At 40.4% G+C, this 23576-nt stretch overlaps 3 protein-coding genes, 1 long non-coding RNA gene and 1 other non-coding gene across 5 annotated transcripts; 1 reads left to right on the forward strand and 4 right to left on the reverse strand.

Annotated features, from left to right (window-relative positions):
- Nucleotides 1–244: 244 nt before the first annotated feature.
- hhatlb (hedgehog acyltransferase like, b) lies at nucleotides 245–6597 on the reverse strand. Its single transcript, XM_086066160.1, has 12 exons — nucleotides 6432–6597; nucleotides 4993–5118; nucleotides 4854–4921; nucleotides 4661–4774; nucleotides 4386–4580; nucleotides 3012–3221; nucleotides 1775–1946; nucleotides 1533–1677; nucleotides 1417–1452; nucleotides 1126–1327; nucleotides 637–778; nucleotides 245–568 (listed from the first exon to the last, which is right to left on the reverse strand). The coding sequence occupies exons 2-12, from the start codon at nucleotides 5096–5098 to the stop codon at nucleotides 339–341; spliced, it is 1620 nt and encodes a 539-aa protein (XP_085922286.1). The 5' UTR covers nucleotides 5099–5118; nucleotides 6432–6597; the 3' UTR covers nucleotides 245–338.
- Nucleotides 6598–7742: 1145 nt separating this feature from the next.
- On the reverse strand, nucleotides 7743–15138 carry LOC147155806 (glycine--tRNA ligase-like). The gene is made up of 17 exons (XM_086065754.1): nucleotides 14975–15138; nucleotides 14425–14526; nucleotides 14203–14305; nucleotides 13345–13486; nucleotides 13180–13268; nucleotides 12610–12686; nucleotides 12383–12528; nucleotides 11892–12041; nucleotides 11666–11828; nucleotides 11428–11592; nucleotides 11256–11364; nucleotides 10837–10981; nucleotides 10051–10136; nucleotides 9858–9967; nucleotides 9647–9740; nucleotides 8139–8329; nucleotides 7743–8053 (listed from the first exon to the last, which is right to left on the reverse strand). The coding sequence occupies exons 1-17, from the start codon at nucleotides 15017–15019 to the stop codon at nucleotides 7940–7942; spliced, it is 2031 nt and encodes a 676-aa protein (XP_085921880.1). The 5' UTR covers nucleotides 15020–15138; the 3' UTR covers nucleotides 7743–7939.
- Nucleotides 15139–15843: 705 nt separating this feature from the next.
- On the reverse strand, nucleotides 15844–22273 carry LOC147155807 (glycine--tRNA ligase-like). The gene is made up of 17 exons (XM_086065753.1): nucleotides 21932–22273; nucleotides 21312–21413; nucleotides 21147–21249; nucleotides 20925–21066; nucleotides 20600–20688; nucleotides 19843–19919; nucleotides 19632–19777; nucleotides 19419–19568; nucleotides 19173–19335; nucleotides 18239–18403; nucleotides 18039–18147; nucleotides 17802–17946; nucleotides 17649–17734; nucleotides 17464–17573; nucleotides 17230–17323; nucleotides 16433–16623; nucleotides 15844–16262 (listed from the first exon to the last, which is right to left on the reverse strand). The coding sequence occupies exons 1-17, from the start codon at nucleotides 22196–22198 to the stop codon at nucleotides 16137–16139; spliced, it is 2265 nt and encodes a 754-aa protein (XP_085921879.1). The 5' UTR covers nucleotides 22199–22273; the 3' UTR covers nucleotides 15844–16136.
- On the forward strand, nucleotides 17033–22256 carry LOC147155808 (uncharacterized). The gene is made up of 2 exons (XR_015091993.1): nucleotides 17033–19957; nucleotides 20821–22256. It is a non-coding gene; the product is annotated as an uncharacterized LOC147155808 (long non-coding RNA).
- LOC147155809 (small nucleolar RNA SNORA84) lies at nucleotides 20756–20890 on the reverse strand. The gene has a single exon (XR_015092242.1). It is a non-coding gene; the product is annotated as a small nucleolar RNA SNORA84 (small nucleolar RNA).
- Nucleotides 22274–23576: the final 1303 nt, after the last annotated feature.

Here is a 23576-nt window from a genome sequence, read left to right on the forward strand (position 1 = left end):
CTCTCAGCCAGCTGACACATGGCTTCATTGCCCTGAAATAGACGATACCAAGTAGGCTGTCCTCCAAACTATTTGATAGTTCTGTGACATGGCATGACGTGACTTTATTTTCGTAGTATTACAACTTTTTTTTTGTTCTGGATCCATCTTTGATTTGTGTGATATTACACCTTCTTCTTTCATTTTGTAAAAGTATAACGTAATTTGACCCCCCAAAACCCCCCAAAAAAACAAGACCTTTACCTAATTGTACTTCATTTATTTGTTTTCATGACAGACGTTTCAGAAAATGTCACTCAAGTCAGAAACCGTATGCAAGCTTATGACTCATTCATCATCTACTCTGCTTTTTGCTTGCTGGGATCAGCAACGGGTTGCGCTGCGGCTGTGGCGGGAGTTGTGGAGTCCGCCGGAGGGGCGGTCGGTGCTCCAGCCGGTGTTCCGTCCAACGTCGCGGGAGGACTCGGATCGGGGTCATCGATGAGGGCTTGTCTCCTCTCCCGCTCCTTAATCGCTTGAATCAGGCAGTAGGTCACGAACATGACGACTATGGTGGTAATCGGGAAACCTGACCAAACGCGACAAGTCAATCGTGTCACTTGAACTGTGAACTTTAAATCCGGTCTAAGAGCTCACCTTTGAGCAAGAGACGTTTGGCAACCAACTTGGCGAAGTCCAAACTGTTGAGAATCAGGGTGTTGTACAGCACGATACTCCAGAAGTTGAAGATACAGACGGCGGCTCGGATGCGGCGGGACATTGCCTCTGACATCGCATTCTTGAAAGAAACAAAAGAAACAAAAAAGAAATCTAGTGATGGGATAAAGTCTCAAGCAAGTCCCAAGTCAAGTCAGATCATATTATTGGCTAAACCACTGGCAACAAAAGTGAGTACACCCCTTTGTGAAATTGTCATGTTACATATTTGTGTAACGTCTCAAGTATGAATGGGGAGCAGGTACTGGTCACTGGCCGTTCAATACGGTCTCCAAAAAAGATGGCCGAGGCTTGTCTCAAGTCAAGTCCAGATCATGTCTCATGTCTTTTAGCTTTCCTCAAGGCAAAACAGTGACCCAAGTCGACTCAAGTTGCAATGATTCGCCGCCACAAAACAAACTCGCAAACCTCGAAAGATGTGAAGGGCTCCATGGAGAAGAGCTTGGCGGCCCACAGCTCGCAGTTGAGGCCGAAGCAGTTGAAGAAGGCCCAGACCAGAACCACCTTGCACGGTCCCAGCCACAGGACGGTGACGGCGTAGGTGCACACCGTGGCCAGAAGCTCCGCCAGCACATCGTCGTGTTTGCCGCCCAAGCGATTGTACACGTATCTTTTGTCAGGAAAACCACAACAGGATCAGAACCCGGACATCCATTTTTTTAGGGCGCTTGGTTCGTGGTGCTGTGTGGAGCCACTCACTTGCACAACCAGTCGTTGATCCCTCGGTCAAAGTGTCTGAGAAAGCGGATGAAGCAGCGTGATCAACAAAGAGTCTGGCGCGGAGGAAAATGTGTTTGCCAAGTCCCGGAACTCACGTTTCAGCAAAGACGTAGAGCGTCGTGATGCATTTGGGCGGCTTGGGCGGGTCCAGGTGGTCCAACCTGGACACAGTGTTGATGACGCCAAACATGACGGCGGCTTTCACCCAGTCGTAGAGCAGATTGAAGTAAGCCACGCCAACTGCAAACAAACACATTCCACAGCTAATTCGAAATAGGAATATTCTTCTTTTTCTTTTTCTTTTTTAATTTGTATATTTTTTTTAGTATAGACCGACCCAGGGCCCAGTCGGAGAGGTGCCTGAGCAGCTTCAAGTCGCCGGGGATGGTGAGGACGTACAGGAAGTGGAAGAGGACGTCCACGGTGAGGATGACGGTCAGGTGGGTGATGGCTTGCTTGTTGATGTTCCACATCTCCCGCTCCTTCCTGCTCAAGTCTGACTTATTGGCCTGTAGGGGGCAGCACACACAAAGTTACTGGAGCAAAAACGAACTTCATTGTGACTTTTTGTCTCTTTTTTTTGTAACTTATAAGATCACGACTATGGATCAAAAAACATAAATATGATTTTACTCTTGTAAGATTTTATTTTTTATTTTGCAAAAAATCCAAATTTATTATTTTTACTTTATTTATTAAATGACCGGCTTATTAAATTGACTTAAATATGATATGGCCCTATTTAAATTTTGCATTATTACATTTTTGCTCAAGTTTTTTTCCCCCTTTTTCCTTATTTTTTTAATTGAAAGGTTTATGAGGACTTTATTTATTTACTTTAAAAAATACTACTTTTAAGAAAGTGACTTCTTTAAGAAATATGTCTTGTGAAATGAGTCATAAAAATGTCAATTCAATTTCTTAAAAAAATATTTTAAAACTAATGCTTATTACTCAAATTTGACAGTTTTTCTTAAAAAAATGTTTTTAAAAAATTATTCTGACAAATTTTGGGGGGTAATAAGACTTTTGTTTCATTATGTTCTTTTTATTTTATTTATTTTCTCTGTAGAATGCTAACAATTTTTCTCTTAAAAAAATATGTATCCTTTAAAAAAATGCACTTTTAAATCAAATTTCATTTTTTTTAATAGAAAACATTTTTTTCTTTTAAAAACAAACTTTATCTCATTAACAAATTTACATTTTCATAATGCAAATACTGAAATTCACTTGTGAAAATATATATTTTATTTTAAGTTCAATATGGTAATAATACATTTTAACCTTGAAAAAATCCTAAGTACTTAAAAAAAAAAAAAAAAAAAAAATAGACCTCATAATAGTACGACGAGCCTAAATTTATTTTACAATTTTAACTACGTTTTTCATGTCATTCACGTGAGCGGGTGTACCTAATGTTATGGCCAGTGAGAGTATACACTATTATGCATCTGGTGAGCCGCGCTGAGTCATAAATAGCCGTGCGTGTGCTTTATTGGAAGGTGTGACAAACCGACAAGGTTGCAGCTCAGTAGACTCGGGTTACACCCGTCGCCGCTTTTGAAACCAACCTGTACGTAGAACTTGTCAAAGGTCATGATGGGCCCGAAGTAGAAGAAGGGCAGGTAGAAGTTGTACTTGAGCAGCTCGAGGATGCTGTAGTTGCCGTCCTTGCGCTCGCAGTTCTCCAAGGCGAAGCTGATGCAGCGCATGATGGTGAAGCCGCAGCCGCCGTAGAAGAGAACGTGGCGCAGGTCGAAGTCGCCCGCCATGAAGCCGGCCTAGAAAATAGCCCCCCCCAGAAAGTTAATAGAAATTGGCCCTCAAGAAAAGAAAAAAAAAAAAGAAAAAGAAATTGGCCCTCAACACCAGTTTAAAATTGAACAGAAAGTCGGCCATTTTGGTTTGCCAATTCCAAGGTTCTACTATAACAGACAGACCTGACTCAAGTTTGATTAGTCAAAACACAAAATGAGGTCGACATGTTTATCATGACGGAATGCATAACATTCCAGTGCTCGTAAGATTACGAAATCACTTCTTCTTTATTTCAATTTTCAACTTTATTCATAGTTTTCTGACTTTTTTTGTTATAGAACTTTGTTGTACGATTGTTTTTTCCCCCTTACATTTGTGACCTTTTTCGCTTTATTCTTGCGCGCCACTTCTGAAGATAATTTATTAAATATTATATATATATATATATATATATATATATATATATATAATTTTTTTTAAATATATCTTAAACCTCATAACTTTGCGACTTCTGAAATTCACTAGATTTTTTTTCTTTGAACTTATATCTTTTAGCATGATCTTTTTTGTTCATAAAAAAAAAAGTTTTTTCCATGGGATTATTTTTTTGCCCATATCCGAATTTTCTGAAATTAATATGTTTAAAAAATGTATTTTAATCTTGTAAATTTGTTTTATTTTCTCCACCCCAAAAAATTATCATAAAATCACATCCGGAATTGACTTCTCAAAAAAATGTGACTTTCATAGTGTTACGACTTTTTCTCAGAAACTGTGACAATTCTCTTAGAATTCTTAAAGATTATGATTTTTCCCCAAAAAATTTGACTAAAAAATTACGTCAATCTAATAAAATAAAATAAAATAAAAATCTAAAAAAAGGAAAGAATATTTTCAAAGATTACGGCTTTGATACTGTTTTTGTTCACCATTTTCTCTCTCAAAAATATATTTTATGGCTAATAGTGTCTTCTTTTGTATTCCTCAACCTATACCTGCCATTCAGGGACTTCTGTTAAAGCTACCCAATATTTTTCCTTGAGGTCCCATAAGCATTCCTAAAAGAAACCTTAACACAACAGGAAGTGCTCCTGTGACCAAGCACAACCTTACAGCCACTCGAGGCCACGTGCAAGCAACCAAATGCATTTCCTTGTGAAGCCTGAATCTGAACTCCTTTAACACACCTGCCAGGACAGGAAGGGCTCACACTTGAATGTTGCCAGCGTACAAAACCCGGTGACGAAACACAGCCAACGCATCTTAACCAAAGAGATGCTGTAGAGCAAAATGCAGTGGGATAAGATGAGGGTGACGTAGGTCCAACCCATGCTGGTCCACACCGCCAGCATCCCGTACGTCATGTACACAAGGGACCTGTACTGTAGAACAACAATAAAAAAAGGTGTCATCTGATGCTCACCGCTAAACGCTAACCATTCGCCATCTTATTTAGAAGCACCTGAGGAGCCAGCATGGAGCCGAGCTTGGCGAACAGCACGTGTCCAGACAGAGCGAAGATGATGTGAGCCCGGAAGGTCCAAATCCACATGGCCCACTCGGAGTCCGCCGTGTCCTGGAAGGACCAAAAAAAAAATCCAAATTAAAAAGGTATGAATTATGTTTCTTGAAGGGACTGCAAAGCCATGGTTTACCATTTTCCTGCCAAAGTAATACCATCCTGGCTTCACGCTGGACTTGAATGCTTTTCTGTTTGTGTTTGCTGAAATCAAATCGAATATAAAGAAATTGGATACACAAATGCTCGCATGCTGTACGTCCCGTCATACTCACACGAGGACGCGTCAAAGACCCAGCAGGTGGACCAGAGCAGGGCCGAGGCCAGCACGGCGTTGTAGAAGTACAGCTCGTATTTGGGAAGAGCCGCTTTGACCGCCATGGCGGCACGCACACACACTCCTGAACACACAAGCCTCTTTAAACATTTAAAAACCGGTTTTACCTGCGCAAGTGTCACCCGACTTAACGCCATGAAATGGCGTTTAACCACTACTTGTTCTCAAAAGCATCAAGACACGCCCGTTTCCTGGTGCGTCGTATAGACACGCTTGAATGGGTTTGCTGCGGAAGAACAGGTGTCCCAATACTTTTGTCCATAGTGTATAACAAAGTGTTGCCATGTAGTGCACACGCAGTAGAAGTAGTTGCTTTATTATTTTGATCAAAAACACTGAATCTGTTCAGTAAATATTTATTCATACACATACATACAGAGTTTCTTAAAAAAAAAAAAACGTGTTCGAAAAAATTGTTCTTTTGTGATCAAAAGCACTGATTTGAATCTCAATTAGTCTGTTTCGGCAATAATTTTCAAATAAACAAAAATTCTACACTTTATTTTAAATGTGAAATGGGGGGGGGATTACTACCGAATCGATGTAAGATCCACTCATTTTCACTCAAACCACACCCACTCCCGGGTCAGATCATGCCCACTTCCGTTTTAGGCCACGCCCCCTCCGAATACAGCTACAGGTGGTGTACGCGCTCTTCCCTAGTAGAAACAAGCAACTAGTACTATACAAGAGTTCTATTGGAAATCTACCATTTCTGATCATATTTAATAATAATAATATTTTGACCCTCATGATGCTTAGCAGGCTAAACTAAATATTAGGAACACCCCCCAATGTGATTCGGCTTAGGTGTATGCCACTGTAAATGAACAGCCATGAAAAATATAGAGTATCATTTTAATTGTACCTCAATCAAAAGTTTGAAATATCTTGTGTGAAATGGCTGATGTTTTTGATAGAACTCTTGTCATGGATTTATGCAGGTGCACCTAATATATATCTATACATGTACTCATTTATTTAACCATAATTTTCTTTCAAATCTGTTGAGACTACTCTCTCCTTTGCTTCATCTCCTCACCAAGATTTAATTTAAAAATAAATAAATAAATAAATAGTCAATTTGTTTTTTATCTGCACTGCTAATCAAGAGAATACAAGTGGCATTGGCACTCGTTAGACGTCAACAAAGTACAGCTGCTGAGCCATTTTTTATTTTTTTTAAAGCACACTTCAACAACAATTTTGCAATTGAGATGCTTGACTTTTAAGACAATTAAAATCTGCTTATTAAAAAAAATTAAAAAGTCTGTTGAGAGCGAATACAAGTGTTTGAGTCACATGCGCATGCCTCTAAATAGCAACACGCTCATGCACTTTACTTTGTCCTCCACAAACACCTGTTGTCGTACTGACCTTGAACTCAGCAGAAGTTGCTTCAACAAGATGTCCCAAATTATAATAAATATTCAAATGAGCTGACAATATATTTTTTTTGTAGTGGGGGGGGTGCTGCAGGTCCCTCGGACTCCCTGAGAGGGGAGCTGCCAGCAGTTGAAAAGGTGACTTGCTGTATTTCTACTTTTGCTGACAAAAGGGGGCGGGGCACAAGGGGTGGGCCGGCCTGATTGACCCCCCCCCCCCCCACCCCCATCCCTCCAGGGGACACTTTTTGGCTGCCAAATAATGTACAGTTGGAACATTACTGTGCTTAAATTTAGGAGCATATAAATGTTTAAAAAAAATCTGAAATAAAAGTTTAATAATAAACAATCTTGAAGATGAATGCAAATGCATTGTTCGAAAAACTGTACTGAGGTATTTTTAATTTAATTTAAAATTGTATTATATTTTATTAATTAATTTATTATTTGGTTATTTCTTATTAATTAAAATTTATTTCAATTTCTAATTTAAAAATACCAAAATATTATCCACGAGTCTGTTTTTCCCAAAATAAAACGAAACCTTAAATAATGAATACATTGTCATTAACATAATGCAAATAAAAATATTGTTACATAAATTATCTGACTTTTGGCCCTTGGCCACTTCTATAGGCATCAAGTGTGTATTTTCATAAATACATTTTAAAAAGTTAAAATATTAAAATGATACAAAAAAATTACAGCAAAAATACTAGTATTTATATTATTGTTGTTTGTAATATCACCATACTCAAAATATTTTTTAATGAAATTAATGAATATATATTTTTAAAATATTTCTATAGATATAAATGTTATTTTTTTTATATTTCAGACATTTTTGTTTTGTCTGCCTTGACTATCATCTTCATCTGTGTTTTTATTTTAGTTTCAAAATCAATTTTACTCATTAAATAAAGCACACATATTGCATGATGTCAATGTTTTGTTGTCATTTATTATTACATTGCCTTACATTATACTATTAAATAAACTACTTACCTATAATATAAATTATTACTATTAAGTGCGTGACCTTTCAAAACATTTTTAATTATTTTGATGTTTGTAAAAATAAATGTTTAAAATATGACTCAAATTGGATGTTAGTTTTTAAATAAACAATGAAATAAAATGGCGCCTATGCTATTTTCCATTTCCTAATGGCCACAGCTGTTTTGGGAGCATAAGCCCTTTGCAATTTTGAGCCATGTCCACGCTTAGCATACCGCACATGGGCGCTACACAACAACACACAATACGGCAAAAATAGATACACAACACAAATATAGGACACAAGTGGGAAAAAGAACCATAAATCATTTATTAGAAGAAGGGTGAATGTGAGGTGTTGCACGTCCATTTTGGGAATTGTGAAGTCCTTGTGTAATGAATAATGTGCCACATGGGACTCGAACCTGCACACGGAAAATGTACAGGTCCTTTCATTTGTCTTCTATCCCTTTCAACGATAACGTTATGGCTCCTGGCTGCAGGTCACTCCTTCTTGCTGGTCTCCTGTCCTTCAAAGATGGGGTACTGGACCTCCAGCTGAGGCCACGTGGAGACACCGTTGGCCAGCGACCAAATCACCCCAGGCAAGGCGTCCACCTGCACCGCCATCAGGTTCGTTATGAGCACAACAGGCACGACAATATTGACGCAGCGATCGCATTTATGTTGTTGCAAGGCGTACCTCGACGCGGATTTGCCTCATCGTGTCCCGGTCCCTCAAGGTGGCGGTGTGCGGCGTCTTGTTGACCGTGTCGAAGTCGACGGTGACGCCGAACGCCACGCCGATCTCGTCGGAGCGGGCGTAGCGCCTCCCGATGGATCCCGACGAGTCGTCCACCTTGTGGGACACGCCCTTCCGGGTCAACGCCTCGGCTGGTGAGGACAAAAAGCAAAACAATGGATTGGAGGGTGTGAGGTTAGCAGATTTTAACTTTCATGTTACGTTACGGGTTTGGAAATTCTAGGACCAAAAAAAAAAAAAAAGGATTAGTCTGCAGGCCTCCATTGTGTCATTTTCATTTTTTTAAATATTAAAAACATTGCAATGTGATATTTTTTGATGATTACATTTTAGAGCAGGTCACATTGACCCGTGAACATTATTAAGAAACGAACGCAACAAGAGGCTTAAATGCAGTGTACCTTTACTGCCACTTGGGGTCACTAAAGTGACTGTTGGACCTGCATCATAACATTTTGCATTTTCAACATAGTTATATTTTAGGTTAGGTTATTGTACAAGTATGTACAGTTAAAAAACAAAAACAAAAGGAATTTACTTATATAACTTCTTGAACCCATTTTAATTTTATGGAATTTCTTGTCTAACATTTTGGGACATGTAAGATCAAGAATTGACCTAAAATCTTAAGTAAATAACAAAACAAAAACGTATTTACTATTGTCTTAATTGACACACTTAATGTGTGACTTTTTTAGGTAAAATTTTGGGATATTGTAGCTCAATTTGTGTTCTTACATTATATTATAATCTCAGCTTTATTTTATTTAAAATTTCATGTAAATTTGTTTTTAAGATGAATTTACTTAATACAATCATATTTTAATTTTGTTCTTATTTTATGTGATTTTAGGTAAATTTGTGTTCTTGCATTATATAAAAACCGCGTTTTTTTATTTAAAATTTCATGTAAATTTGTTTTTAAGATGAATTTACTTAATACAATAATCTAATAAAATATTTTCAATAATATAACTTAATTTTTTTCTTATTTTAACCCGTCGGTGTTATTTGTTGTTATTGTTATTTATTTGTTATCTTAGGTAACATTTGTGGATATTTTAGTTCAATTTGTGTTCTTACATTATATAATATCGGCTTTATTTTATTTAAGATGTCATGAAAATTATTTTTTGAGATGAATTTACTTAATACAATAATATAATAAAATATTTTCTAATCAAAACATTTTTTTAATATTTCATTTCATATAGAAAATTCTGAAATGGTGATTATTAATTTCTTTAAATGAAGACAACCCAACTAATTTGATGGAATTTCTCAGTATTGTAGGTCAAGTCTTGCTTCTTCATTATATAATCTATTTTATTAAACTGTTAAGTAATTCACTTTTGAATTGACATTTTTGTTATTAAATATAAAAGATTTCTAACTTGTGAAAACTACTCGCACATTTTATGTATGTATGGAGGGTTGTGTGAACTCACATAGTTGTTGGACAAAAGGAGTGAACTCTTGGTTTTGGCTCAGAGGAAGGATGCAACATTTGTACGGGGACACGGTGGCGGGAAAACTGAAATACTGCAAAGCAAATCCATCATATTGAATCCAAACAATCGATCAATGAAGACTGATTAAAAGACCCCCCCCCCGCCCCACCCCCCCCCCCCCCCCCCCAAAAAAGCTTGAATTTCTCACCGTCCTCTGTTCGTCTCCTTCCCGTGTGTGGAAGCAGTGCTCAAAGATGGAGTACATGATTCTGCCGATGCCGAAGGACGGCTCGATGACGTTGGGGACGATCTCCTCAACTGCGGGCAAACGAGGATTGAGAGTGAGATGCTGCGACGTGAAATCACAATCGCCATTTCATTATTTGATTTGACTTTTTTACCATGTAACGTTTTCTGAAATCTCTTGACGGCGACCATGTCTTTGGAAAGCTTGAACGTTTTGCCCTCCGTTGACACGCTGAACTCTCTGCACAAGACAAACGATACTTAGTGGGTATAAAAAGTCTACACACCCGTTTCAATGCCAGGTTTATGTGATATTAATTTTATTTATTTAATAATAATTTAACTCGTTCACTGCCATTGACGTAAAAAAAATCAATATTAATACTTTTTCTATTAGTTTAAGATTTTTTCCACTTTTGTTAACAAGAATATGAAGACCTAGAGGTTTTTTTTAATTGTACATTTAGAACAGATATAAAATTTGTGATTAATCGTGTGTTAACTATTGAAGTAATGCGATTAATTACAATTTAAAAAATGTAATTGTCTGACTCCCCTAATTTAGATTAGATTTAAATTACGGGCATCAGGCGAGTAAACTTTTTAATTGTATTTAATCACATGACTTCACTAGTTAACTCACGATTAATCACAAATTTTATATCTATTCTAAACATACAATAATTTTTTTTCTAGGTTTTCATACAAAAGTGGAAAAAAATGTGAAACTAATGGATTTTTTTTTACGTCTATAGCCGTCAATGGCAGTGAATGAGTTAATAATAATTATTACTTAATAATTAATATTTTATTAATTAAAATTAATTAATTAAATTAATTATATGATCCCCCCACACACAAACCTGGAATTTGAATGAGGGTGTGTAGACTTTTTATTTACACAATCCACAAACTGGACAGTGTGTAGTACTCCCAATTACCCGCTTTGTTTGAGACGCTTCTCCTGGTCGCCGATGAAGCATTCGTCGCAGGCGTCCAGGTACTCGAATATCAGCTTGGCGTCTTTTTTGTACGCCGCCCCGATGGCGCCCCTGTTGGGCTCAAACTTCACTACATTGACCACCTTGTGTCCACACGTTAAGGAATTAACACATGATCCTGCCCAACAAATAGCATATTTTCATCAATTTGTTGAACCAATAAGCGCCCCCTTTTGCCTAAATGGGCTCTTTGCACTAATCCATTTCCTGTCTTTCATGATTGGAAAGCTGATTAATCCAGGTGTGCCTGAGCTCAGTAACCATGACGACAATGGTCAGGCACACCTGGATTAATCAGTTTGTCCAATCATGAAAGACAGGAAATGAAGGAAGTGGTGAACGAAAGGCATGTTAGGATATGGGCTCTTTGAGGGGCTTCTCCGCCACGAGAGGCACCTTGGTAGCTCGCGAGTGACACGAGAGGTCGTAGCACGAGCGGTCGGCGCACCCGACGATCTCGATCCAACCCTGAAGGAAAAACGCCGCGCCATGAAAAAAGCGCTCGTTCTGGTTGAAATCCTAACGACTTACGTAGGAGGTTTTGGACTCGGCGTCCCAGCAGTCGCAGGCGTAGTGAGCCATCTCGTTCTCCATGTGCTGGCGGAAGCGCACTTTGTCTTTGCTGAGACCCACTTTGAGCAGGTACAGGTAGATCCTGCCGATGAAGTAGCCCAGCACCGAGTTGTTGATGATGCCCTGCATGATGGAAATTGCGACTGTATTTGAACGCTGCTTGTTACGTAATAGTAGAAATGACATTTTTTGCTACCTGCTCCACAGCATCTCCGAGCCTCGTGACCTGCGCCGACCGGCCGCTGGTCTGAGCCTTGGAGGAGTACAACAGGATATCCAGGTCGGCCACGTTGGAGAACTTGGGGTGGATCTTCTCGTTGGGGTCCACAAAGTGCTCGATCTCAGCCATGGTGAACTCTCTGCAATGGAAAGGTACAGTTTAATCCTTTGATGCAAAAATGGAGCGCGTTCAATCTTCGAACCTGACGCGGATGAGCCCGGAGCGGGGCGAGATCTCGTTCCGGAAGGAGTTTCCGATCTGAGCGGCGCCGAAGGGGAGTTTTCCCTGGTTGAACTCCAAAAGTCGCTTGAAGTTGAGGAACATTCCCTGAGCCGTTTCTGGCCTCAGGTAGCTGAAAAAGTCAAAACGTGCAAGCGGCCACGCGGTAAGTGGAAGGCCACAAAATTGCACGGCCATCTCGAATACGCAACTTGACATGACTACATCTAAAATTAACAATAGTAAGTTGTGTCATTAGCAAGTACAGGAAGTATTAGTAATGACAGTATTAACTCATTCACTCCCAGCACAGTAGGTGTAGTTAGTAGTAATAGCCATCAAGGTAATAGCAATAATAGTCATAGTAGGGGTGGTAGTAGTACACTAAGTAATACGTAGCGATTGTAGCAGTAATAGTAGAAGCAGTTATAGTAGTAGTATTTATAAAAGTAATAGAAGAAATAGTAGTAGTACCCGGGGGTGTTCCCTCCTGGCCCGATGGAGGTCTTGAACATGAGGTTGAATGAGATGGGAGGTGTGAGGTCATTTCCTGTGGAGGGAGACTTGACGTTGTACTTGACAAACAGATGGCCCAACTCCTGCTGCGTGTAGTTGTCCATCTGGCACGCAAACGTAAAGATAAGCGCCGGTGACATGATTTTGACACGGGACAGGATATGACATCATCACGGCAATCCTACCTGAGTGATCACGTCCTCCATCTGCGCCACTTTCTCAGGGGAGCACGGCTCGTTGGACATCACTTTCTTCAAGTGGGCTGGGGATACATTTTTAAATACACGCCGTCGTTATAATAATGAAGTTAGTGATTATAATTACAGATATTGCTTCTTACATTGATTATCAGATTTTTGCATAATGTTCCTAAAGCTCAAAAGGAATGAAGCTCAAGTTTTAATGACTCGAGAACTATGACTTGATGCGTTTCTCAGATTTTGGCAGGAGGAGGTGGAAGTTTCAAGTTGCATCGTGTTCCCCAACGTGACACTGACTCGACAAGCCTAACAAGTGCAAATGACACCAAATGATGAAGCTTTGATTTACACAATGTCCCTGAATGCAACAATATTTAAGTGATCAGGCGCACCAGAAAGACGAGATACCTTCTCGGCACGCAAATAAATTCCAGCCCCACCCGTACTCAAGATGTGTGACATGACGGGCAGGTAATAACCTGTCGTCGGGTGTTAGTTTAAAAAATCGCAAAATTGCGCGCGCACACACACAAAAAAAAAAGACATCGTGATCACCTTTGAGGAGGTGGTCAGCACGGAAGCATTCTCCCGTCTTGGCGTCCTTCACCATGTAATCAGCGAATTTATCCACGTGGCCCGACGTCCTGATTGAAAAAAAAATAAAAAAAATTAGACATTATATACTTTAGTGTTTTTTTTTTGTTTTTTTGGTGCGCTCACTTGAGGACGGGCTCGGGGGTGAGCATGGTGCAGTCGATCTCCAGGATCTGCTCCTCCTGGATGAAGTGCTGCCTCCACACCTGCAGGATGTTGTTCTTCAGGGCGCAGCCCACCGGTCCAAAGTCATAAAGACCGGCCACACCTGAAAACCAAAAAATTATAATTTTTATTAGGGATGTTCAATACCACTTTGACAGTAAGAAAGACCTAAATATCCCAATGTAGCATTTTTTTCCCTTTAAATGTCATGAAATTAATGGCAATTTTCTTTTCTTTTAATTTCGAATTTCTAGTTCCTTGTCATAAAACAGCCACAAGAGGGCAGCCTGTCGCCCATCCTTGCATTTAATATATGTCCACATTAGGCTTTACGTCCGATCTAGATGATCAGATCGGCTGACATTTTGCATTTTAAGCACATTTTGTGATGTCTTACTTCGCTGATCCATCAATGGTGTCATTGATCACCTATTTAAATATACATATTGCTCCATCTTTGATCAGATCAGTGATTTAAAAAAAATATAGTTTTACTTGCTGATTGGTGATCAGTCCCAAAAATCCCGATAAACACTGATAAAAATTCATTATATATGTTTTCCATGAAAAATAAATGGGAGAAATAACAAAAATATTTAAAAAATATATAAAAAAATATTGAAGAAAAAAAATCGGAGAATATGTGAACCGTGAGTTATGTTAGTCTCAAATTTAAATTTGAATATGTAAAATGTGCCAAGAAAAAAAATAGAGGAAACCCGCTGATCATTCTCAATAAAACATATATCATAAATGGTAGGTTCTGCCCTTCAAGAATTTTTGGGGGGGGGCTCTTACTCTAAAATTATTTTACCTTACCTCCATATATAGCAAAAGACTGATCGTAGAAGAACCTCCTCTTTAATGTGTCGTCCATCTTCACCCTGTCGACAACATCATCTTTGGGTTGCAAGGACAACTCCTGGAAGTCAACAAGTTTCCTTTTAGTTTCATTATTACTGTAACAAGAACATCCGCTTTGACAAACAGGGAGCAAAAGTGAAAGCTAACTGAGGTAGAGCAAAGAAGTAGTAGTTGTACCTTCATTTCCAGAGTCCTCTTGCGGACTTTCAGTTCTGTGACGGCCTGGTTCACCACTAGCTCGGGGGCTCCTTGCTCCTTCAGCTTGGCCACCAAGTCGCCCTGAACACGGTATCCATTGTTATTGTGTAAAAGGAGACGTAGCATGTTTATATATATATATAATTTAAAAACTGTTTCAAGGGGTTTTTAATGTAGCTTTTTTCCCCCAAAGAAAAGTGTAGTGTAAAAAGAGTAGAAGGGTGGGAGCTGTGTGAGGGGTTCGTAATAGCTCAATAGGGATGTAAGTACCCCCCCCCCCCCCCCAAATATTATTTAAAGATATCACGTATCACCAGCGAAAAGTTAAAGTACAATAATTTTAAGTTTTGTTTTTTTGTTTTTTTTTAGCTGAGAATAATTTCAACTCGAAATTTTGAAGCTGGCGTTTAACTTCAGCGTTAATGTCGAAGTTGTCAATAAAGATTTCAAAGTAAAAATAAATAAAAAGAGTACTGGCGCCAAAATCAACAAAATGGCTACTTGTTCCCTCCCGCCCCAACTAACTCACCTGTTCCCGCACAGCCTCCCGCAAAGGTGCCAAAGCTTGTTCCATGTTGCCACGTCGAAGAGCGCAGACGGAGACCCTTGTGAGTGTGTATTTCCCCCCCCGCTACCAGCAACCAGCTGTGCGGATGTTTTCTCCTCCACGCTCCCTTTTCCCTACCCCGGCCCAGCCCAGCAGGAGGAGCCTGTAGTGGGTTCACCCTGCCTCGGGGCTGCTAGTGATGTCTGAAACCAAGGCTTTGGGTTGCATCATCCAAACTCAACTGCACAACTCCGCTTTACAAAAAGGCGAGTTTATTTATTTATTTTAAAGAATGTGACCTGCTGAAGGCCCCTCCCGCTACCCAGCCCTATATACTTTCCACGAATCGTTGTACCCCTAAACTAACTATTATAAAACATTTATTTTATTTAAAGATGACGTCAACCCAAAAATGGTACAATAATACGTTCAATGAGGCCTCACTACTCTAAACACAATATTCTGATTATTATTGTGTTTGGAATATGAGTTAAGCAGCAAAATCCACCAGGCACTGTGATGTCATTTTCACACGTGACAAAATGGTCCCCCCCCTGAGATGGAGATAAATGGGTGGAGTTTGCTACTTCACTCGTGTTCCACAAATGCAATATTATAATAATACTGTGTTTAGCTTAGCGGGGCTGCATAGAACATATAATGTAAAGCATTTGAAAAAAAACACAACTTTTTAAACTGTATTTAATAGTTATAGTGGACAGACTGGGTGAGCAGAGTGTTTATCATGCCTGCCTTACAAGTCTATGGTTCTGGGTTTGAATCTCAACCAGTTTGCATGAGAGAACCAAACGAAATGAGCAAATGCAAATGAGACAACCTTGCAATTGGTATGCACATGTCCAGTAAGTGCTGGCTGTTTTTTATTGAGTGTTAAATATCTCAATCCGGTCGGCCTGAAAAGCGGACGAGGCGGTCTTTCCTTCTGACCAAGCAACCAAGAAGCCAGTTTATATCCCTTTTAAAAACCCATAGGACGTAGTGGTAGTTGAAATGCAGCGCCTCCTTGTGGACGTGATCAGTACGAGCTTCATCGTGATGTTCTTCTGGTGATGCAAATGCAACAAAAGTCTGGCGGATTTTGTTTTGTTTTCTCCCCTGCAGGCAGAAGAGAGAAAGGACGATTTCACTCCTCCACCGCGTCCCTCTTGCTGGTCTCCTGTCCTTCAAAGATGGGATACTTGGTCTCCACTTCCGCCCAGGTCAGAGTACCGTTGGCCAGATCCCGAATGATCACGGGCAGCTCGCTCACCTGAGAACAATTGTCATCATTTTTAACATTTCATATAAATGACTAAAAAAAATTTAAATGGATATTTCCTGTCACTGAAATAGACAATTCTCTCTACTGCCCCCTACTGGATTTTTAGATGTAGCACAGCTAGTAAGTAGCATCAACCAGTCTGAAGAGTTTTACTGTACCTCGGCTCGGATCTGCCTCATCGAGTCTCTGTCCCTCAGGGTGGCGGTGTGCGGCGTCTTGTTGACGGTGTCGAAGTCGATGGTGATGCCGAACGCCACGCCGATTTCATCCGTCCGGGCGTAGCGCCTCCCGATGGACCCCGCCGAGTCGTCCACCTTGTAGGAAACGCCGTTTCTGGTCATGGCTTCGGCTGGAGAGGAGAGACAAGGAAAAAGTCGTGAGGTTTTTTTTCAGTTCGGGGTTCCTACAACTTAAGGCAAGTTCAATTCAAGACTTTTTAATTCAAATGTTGTCCAAACAACTGAAAGCATAATTGTTTTGTTGGTTCTATTGTCATGATTTGAAGATAGTTAATTTATTTTGAGATTGGATAACATTTTTTTGAGGCGGAAGCCAATTCCGATATTGGGCAGAATAAAAAAAAAAAAAAAAAAAAAAAAAATCAGATAACAGATTAATCATCCAGTTAATTTAAAAAGTTTATTCTGAATAAAAAAAATCATTTTAGATATTAGGGATACACGATAAGTTTTTTTTTTGTTATTTAATATTTGTTTACTTCAACAGAAGAAAAAAATAATAATTAGAAATTCGCAAATTGTTGTTGTTGTTGAATGTCATTATGCGTTACATTATGACAAATTTATTTAAGATATATAAAAAAAAAAAAATTATTCAATTCCTGAACCCTGCTGATTGACAAGGTGGGCCAAAGTAGTAGGTAGTGTATCTACACATTTAAAATAAAAAAATAAAATAAAATATATTTTTTAATATTCTGAAAAGCAATACTTACAGAGCTCTTTAACGAAGGGCACAAATTCCTGGTTTTGACTCAGAGGCAGAACAGAGCACTTGTATGGAGCGACGGTTGCAGGGAAACTGAAGAACTGTTGGGGGAAGCGGCCCGATTACGTTAACGAGCATATGCAAATGAGGCCAAATTGTTTTGAAATGATTCATGTAAGCGTCATTTAGTTAAACAAATGTATTACATGCATGCGTCGTGTGCAACGCTGGTCGTACTCACCGTCCTTTGCTCGTCACCCTCTCTGACGTGGAAGGTGTGCTCAAAGATGGTGTACATGACCCTGCCGATCCCGAACGACGGCTCAATGACGTTCGGGACGACTTCCTCCACTGCGAAAAAAAAAAAAGAACAACTTTTAGCTGGCTGGCTGGCTTCCGCGTGTGCCACGCGAGACGACATCTCACCGTGTAGCGTCTTCTGGAAGCGCTTGACGGCCAACATGTCTTTGGTCAGTTTGAACGTCTTTCCCTCCACCTCGATGGTGAACTCCCTGCGGGGGTTCCAAACAGTTCAAAGACCGACAACTCTCGGGAGTTTTTTTGCTTCTTGCAACGCACCCGGTCTCGTTGAGGAGCTGCTCCTTCTCGGCGATGGAGCATTCGTCGCACGCGGCCAAATACTCCATGGCGATCTTGGCGTCCTTCTTGTAAGCCTTGCCGATGACTCCTTTGTTGGGCTCGAACTGGACCACGTTCACAACTTTGTGCGGCGGCGTTAAGGAGCCTGCCCAAAGACGCGACGCGACGCGAGGCGAGGCGAGGGAGAGCACATGCAAAGGCGGGTTTTGAAGGATATGGGTTCTTTAAGCGGCTTCTCGGCAACCAGCGGCACCTTGGTGGCTTGGGCGTGGCATTTCAGATCGAAGCAGGAGCGGTCGGCGCAGCCCACGATCTCGATCCAACCCTGCCGGGGACAAAAAATAAATAAATTTAAAAAAAAGCAGCGATAAGCGTATGCGGGTTTGTGGAATTGATGAGCTTGCGCGGAGACGTACGTATGAGGTTTTGGTTTCGGCGTCCCAGCAGTCGCAGGCGTAGTGGGCCATCTCGTTGTCCATGTGCTGGCGGAAGCGAAGCTTATCTTTGGCTATTCCGACTTTAGTGAGGTAGAGGTAGATCCTACCGATGAAATACCCCAGGACGGAGTTATTGATCACACCCTGCAAGACAAGAAAGAGGAATATAAAGTTGCATCCTTGACATTAATGCTAACATCTCATCTTAGGGCTGCTCGATTATGAAGAAAATATTAACTCATTCATTTTCAATGAAGCAACCCCCTTCGCTCCCGGCTGTTTTACTGGATTTGAACTGATTTTGCAAAGCCCACAGAATATTGTGTTCTAATGCTATAAAAGTATGGAACCTACCAAAAGAAAGATTAATCTTTTCTTTCATCAGGACATTTTTTTTAAAAATTTGTATCAGTTTCCATTTTGCAGCAATTAGCATTAGAATATAGCTAAGTTTCATCATTATTCATAAATCTATTTGTAAGTAATAGAGTAATTTAGTTTTTTTCCCAACATGGTCCTGGTTGATCTCGTATACTCTGCTGCCACCTGCTGGCCGTTTTTGTAATAACTACAATTTCTTCAATTGTTCTTTGCAGTTGAGAGGCTGCATCAAAGCCTTCTGTATGCCCTAGCATAAAAAACTAAAACAATTATAAATACGTCTTTGGGACACTTAAAACATTTAAAATAGAACGTATTTATAAGTTTTTGGGAGCAAATGAGTTAATAATCCCTTTTTTGCCGATTATACTGATTTTGTAATTGTGGAGTGTGATCGTTGAAATTGTTATTGAATTTCAGCCCGAACTCATCTCATGTTACTGCTCAATAAAGAAAGATTCGGAATGAAGAAAAATCACGATCTCCCGCCTCGCGGCACCAATGGGACAAACGGCAAGTTAATCCGCCCAACCTGCTCCACAGCATCTCCGAGCCTCACGATGTGCGCAGACTGGCCGCTGGTCTGAGCCTTGGAGGAGTACAACAGGATTTCCAGGTCGGCCACGTTTGAGAACTTGGGGTGGACTTTCTCGCTGGGGTCCACAAAGTGCTCGATCTCAGCCATGGTGAACTCTCTTTTGAAGAAGGTACAAACATGGTTGTTTAAAAAATGTGGAAGTATCTATGGCGAGAAATGCGAACCGCCCCCCCCCCTCACCTGACGCGGATGAGTCCGGAGCGAGGCGAGATCTCATTCCTGAACGAGTTTCCGATCTGAGCAGCAGCGAAGGGGAGTTTTCCCTGGTTGAACTCCAAAAGTCGCTTGAAGTTGAGGAAGATTCCCTGAGCAGTTTCAGGCCTCAGATAGCTGAAAAATCAACACAACCATTAATCACCATTGTTGTTGTTGTTTTTCCCTTTTTAGTCGTACCCTGGCATGTTCCCTCCCGGTCCGATAGAGGTCTGGAACATGAGGTTGAAGGAGATGGGAGGTGTGAGGTCATTTCCTGTGATGGGGGACTTGACGTTGTACTTGACGAAAAGGTCGGTCAGCTCTTGCTGGGTGTTGTTGTCCATCTGCAGAATACAACGTTTAATCATCTCGTCCAAAGTTGACCCCTTCCGGAAGGTTCCAGTCGGACCTGCGTGATGACGTCCTCCATTTCGGCCTTCTTCTCCGCGGTACATTTCTTGTCGGCCATCATCTTCTGGAGATGCGCTGCAAAATTTATACAGAAATCACAACGAAAAGACTCGGTAAGCTGCAGTAATATTAGTCGTTTTTCACAAATGATTGACTCGTTCATTGCCATTGACGGCTATAGACGTCAAATATTCATTTTAACTATTTGTATTCGTTTAACATGTTTTTCCACTTCTGTTAACAAGAGTACGAATACCTAGAATTTTTTATTTTATTTATAACACAAAAACCTAGATTTTTTTATTGTACATTTAAAACAGATACAAAATGTGATTAATTGTGAGTTAACTAGTGAATTTATGTGATTAATTACACACAAAAAATTAATCGCCCGACAACCCCAAAATGTTAGCATTTTTTTTAAATCACGTCAGGCGATTAAATTTTTTAATTGTAATTAATTGCATGACTTCAATAGTTAACTCACGATCAATCACAAATTTTATATCGGTTATTAATGTACAATAAAAAATGATTCTAAGTTTTCATACTCTTGTTAACAAAAGTGGAAAAACTAATTGAACGTTAAAATGAATTTTTGACATTTATAGCAGTGAATTTTAAAAAGCATGCTAATTTTATTAGCCTTTTAATGGAGTCTTGCATTGTTTGTTAGCATTAAGCTAACTAATTCATAAACAAATGCTTACTGTTAGCTTGTATCTAAATAAATATATATGAAGTTGAGGTCGCACCTTTAAGGAGATGGTCGGCCCTGAAGCACTCGCCATTCTTGACATCTTTCACCATGTAGTCAGCAAACTTCTCTACATGTCCCGATGTCCTGTAGACGCAAACAAAAATGGTGAATACGTCTCCAGGTGTTGTGGCGTTTCATACACACTTGCACGGAATGTATCTGCAACCGGGCTATGGAAGTCTGCGATAATGACGGCTCCCGTGCATGAAATTGCAGAGTCGGCGTACGCCTGTCAAAAATAACCCACGGTGCGGCACTTTGGAGACGACTCTCGGAACCACCAGGCGGCAAAAACCACAAAGAGAATATGCGCGGCTCACTTGAGGACGGGCTCGGGGGTGAGCATGGTGCAGTCGATCTCCAGGATCTGCTCCTCCTGGATGAAGTGCTGCCTCCACACCTGCAGGATGTTGTTCTTCAAGGCGCAGCCCACCGGCCCGAAGTCATAAAGGCCGCTCACGCCTGAGATGCATCACACGGTGAACCACGTCTGTCAAAGCACAGCCACCCAATTAAAACAAAAACACAAAGATTTGACTTACCGCCATAGATGGCAAAGGCCTGGTCGTAGAAGAAACGCCTCTTCAGGGTGTCCTCCATCTTTGTCCTGTCCACAATGTCATCTTTGGGTTGCAATGCCAGCTCCTGCAGTCACACGTTTGATAACTGAATCCTCTGCCAAATTGCGGCGTGTTCAATTGTCGTACCTTGGCCTCCAAATTCCGCTTCCTTGCTTTGAGTTCGGCCACCGCTTTGGTAACGTCCACATCGGGAGCACCGTTCTGCTTCATTTGACGCACCAGATCCCCCTGAAAAACAGACAGGGGACATCTGATCAAATGGGTGCACAAATACTGACAATTGGGCCAAATTTGAACATTATCTACAATCAAATTCAATGACAAGCTGGTTATGTTATGAACTTAAATTACAAGTGACTGATTTATTACAACAAACATAAATCAAAAAGGCAGTGTGCATGTTTTGATTCTGCAAAAGAAAAAAAAGTTCAATCAAAAAGGGATCAACCAAGCTGAGTTGGAGACTACACCATATGGTGTAGTTAAAGCGCTATATAAGCAGTCCATTTACTTCATGGACAATCTATTTTGTAATAAAAACAAGTATTGACTTCCCCATTCTTTGGACCACACCCCGTTTAAAATCCCCAGCAGTGGCCGCAGCTGAAACGTGGCAAAAAGGGCGCAGACATGACTGCTAGCCAGCGTTAGCATGAAGCTAGCAGGCAAAGCCCCATTCATTAACCGGGCTCAGCTGCCGCGTAGCGAAAGAGATACTTTATTGCACATATAAACGAACGCGTTACCTGTTCTTTGACCGCTAGCCTCAAAGGGGCGAGGATTTGCTCCATGTCGCCGTCCATGGTTGTTAGTCCTTCTCCTTCCAGAAGCTGCTGCTGCCACAGACTTTTCTTCTTGTTCCTCTTGCAAAGGCGGGCCGACGTGGAAAAGGGCCGGTTCCGGAAGCGATCTAACCGAGCAGACCGGACCTGCAGCACCGAGCAGAGGAAGGGAATGTCAGGGGTGGTCCTCAGCAGTGCCGATGCAGCAGCCCCGCGGAGAAGAAGAAGCATGGACAGCCAGTAATGCGAGAAGACAAGAATGATGAAATCGCTGCGACGGGAAAGTAAATGTCGTTCGCATACATCGCCCGCACATTCGTCACAGTAAATACAAGCCAAGCCACAAGTCTGCAGATTCGCAACAAATAAACGCGCGCAAATAAAATTAAAATAAGACCAATAAAAGGTAGAAATTCGCTCTTTTCTGTTATTCGACTTTTCATCTTTTCGGTAAACGTACTGTATTTTTTGTGCTGTTCTCTTAGTTGGGTGTTGTTCGATTGTTGTCCACCAGATGTCACTACTGTTTCATGTTAAGGCGCAAAGACAGGAAGTCCTTAACGCGTAAACTTGAATGTGAGTGTAAGTCGAAACACATGTTGACTTTTTACGAGTCCCGTTGTTTCAAGTTAAAAAACATTTTTAAAGTAAAATAAAATACTTTTTTTAATTATTTATTTCAAATATTGGTAAAGGCATATTTTCCATTGGGGAAATTAATTTTTTTTCGAGGAAAACGATATATATATATATATATATATATATTTATATTTATATTAAAATAAATAAATAAAAGATGGTTGGAGACTAAAATTTGACATATACTTAAAAAATACGCTGGGTCAAAAATAACCCAATATTTGTTTTAAAAAAAAACAGCCGTTTTAAAGGTGCCCTGCTTCAGCAGTCTATGAAATCTGGAACCCAAACTAATTAATTTAGAACAGTAAATGTCATATTAACCAGCCAGAAAATGGTTAAAATCTTCCCATATGTAATTGTGTCCTTACTTGTAACTTTTTGTGTTAGAAGGCCTCGGGAGAGGTTTTGTCCTGAACTCGCACTCGCATTCATAAAACATTCAAGGCGTCTGCGAGCACGCCACATGTGCTTGAAGATAACGAGCCTGATCATAGATGTCTAAATCAAAGCAAATATCACAACCGTATGTATTTTAATAATTCATCAATGGAGACGTTGCGGCTCCAAGGCAGGCCTGCTCAGTTAGCTCGAGAACAAAAAGAGAGGCCAAGAGGCATTGACTTAGGAAGAGAATATTTGATCTTATAACGGTAATCGCAACTCAAGCATCAAAAACAGAAAATGAATGTATCCAACAAAAGTAAAAAGAATCATGGCGTGGCAGTGCCAGCTTTATATGTGTTCGATTGTCCTTTTTGTTATTAGCTAGCAGACGACTTCCTGGACTTCAACATGATGGATGGAGTCGATTGTCCCGTCGTATTTAAAAGTGACCCAGACATACAGTTACATGTTAAGGGTGTATGGCAGCACCAGCGTCCTCCATTAAATGCTCAGGTGGGGTCAGTCAGGGCCGGGGGTGGGCCTGAGCGCCATTAAAGTGACAGGCAGGGAAGGTGAACTTGGA

Source organism: Leptonotus elevatus, chromosome 21 (genome assembly GCF_054856555.1).
Source record: "Leptonotus elevatus isolate MCC_2025b chromosome 21, RoL_Lele_1.0, whole genome shotgun sequence".
Taxonomy (NCBI): Eukaryota; Metazoa; Chordata; class Actinopteri; order Syngnathiformes; family Syngnathidae; genus Leptonotus; species Leptonotus elevatus.

Bases quoted from the DNA above. Each gene is read 5' to 3' on its own strand.
- hhatlb (XM_086066160.1), bottom strand. From the start codon at position 5,098: ATGGCGGTCAAAGCGGCTCTTCCCAAATACGAGCTGTACTTCTACAAC. The intron at 4,775-4,853 runs GTAAACCATGGC...TGGTCCTTCCAG, and splicing joins ATTACTTTGGCAGGAAAATG to GACACGGCGGACTCCGAGTG. The intron at 779-1,125 runs GTTTGCGAGTTT...GTTTCTTTCAAG, and splicing joins AGCCCTTCACATCTTTCGAG to AATGCGATGTCAGAGGCAAT.
- LOC147155807 (XM_086065753.1), bottom strand. From the start codon at position 22,198: ATGCTTCTTCTTCTCCGCGGGGCTGCTGCATCGGCACTGCTGAGGACC. The intron at 17,574-17,648 runs GTGAGATGTCGT...TTTTTTTCGCAG, and splicing joins CTTCCAGAAGACGCTACACG to TGGAGGAAGTCGTCCCGAAC. The intron at 16,263-16,432 runs GTACAGTAAAAC...AATTGTTCTCAG, and splicing joins TGAGGCAGATCCGAGCCGAG to GTGAGCGAGCTGCCCGTGAT.
- LOC147155806 (XM_086065754.1), bottom strand. From the start codon at position 15,019: ATGGAACAAGCTTTGGCACCTTTGCGGGAGGCTGTGCGGGAACAG. The intron at 12,529-12,609 runs GTAGGATTGCCG...TTTGCGTGCCAG, and splicing joins TGGAGGACGTGATCACTCAG to ATGGACAACTACACGCAGCA. The intron at 10,137-10,836 runs GTAATTGGGAGT...TGTCTTGTGCAG, and splicing joins AAGCGTCTCAAACAAAGCGG to AGAGTTCAGCGTGTCAACGG.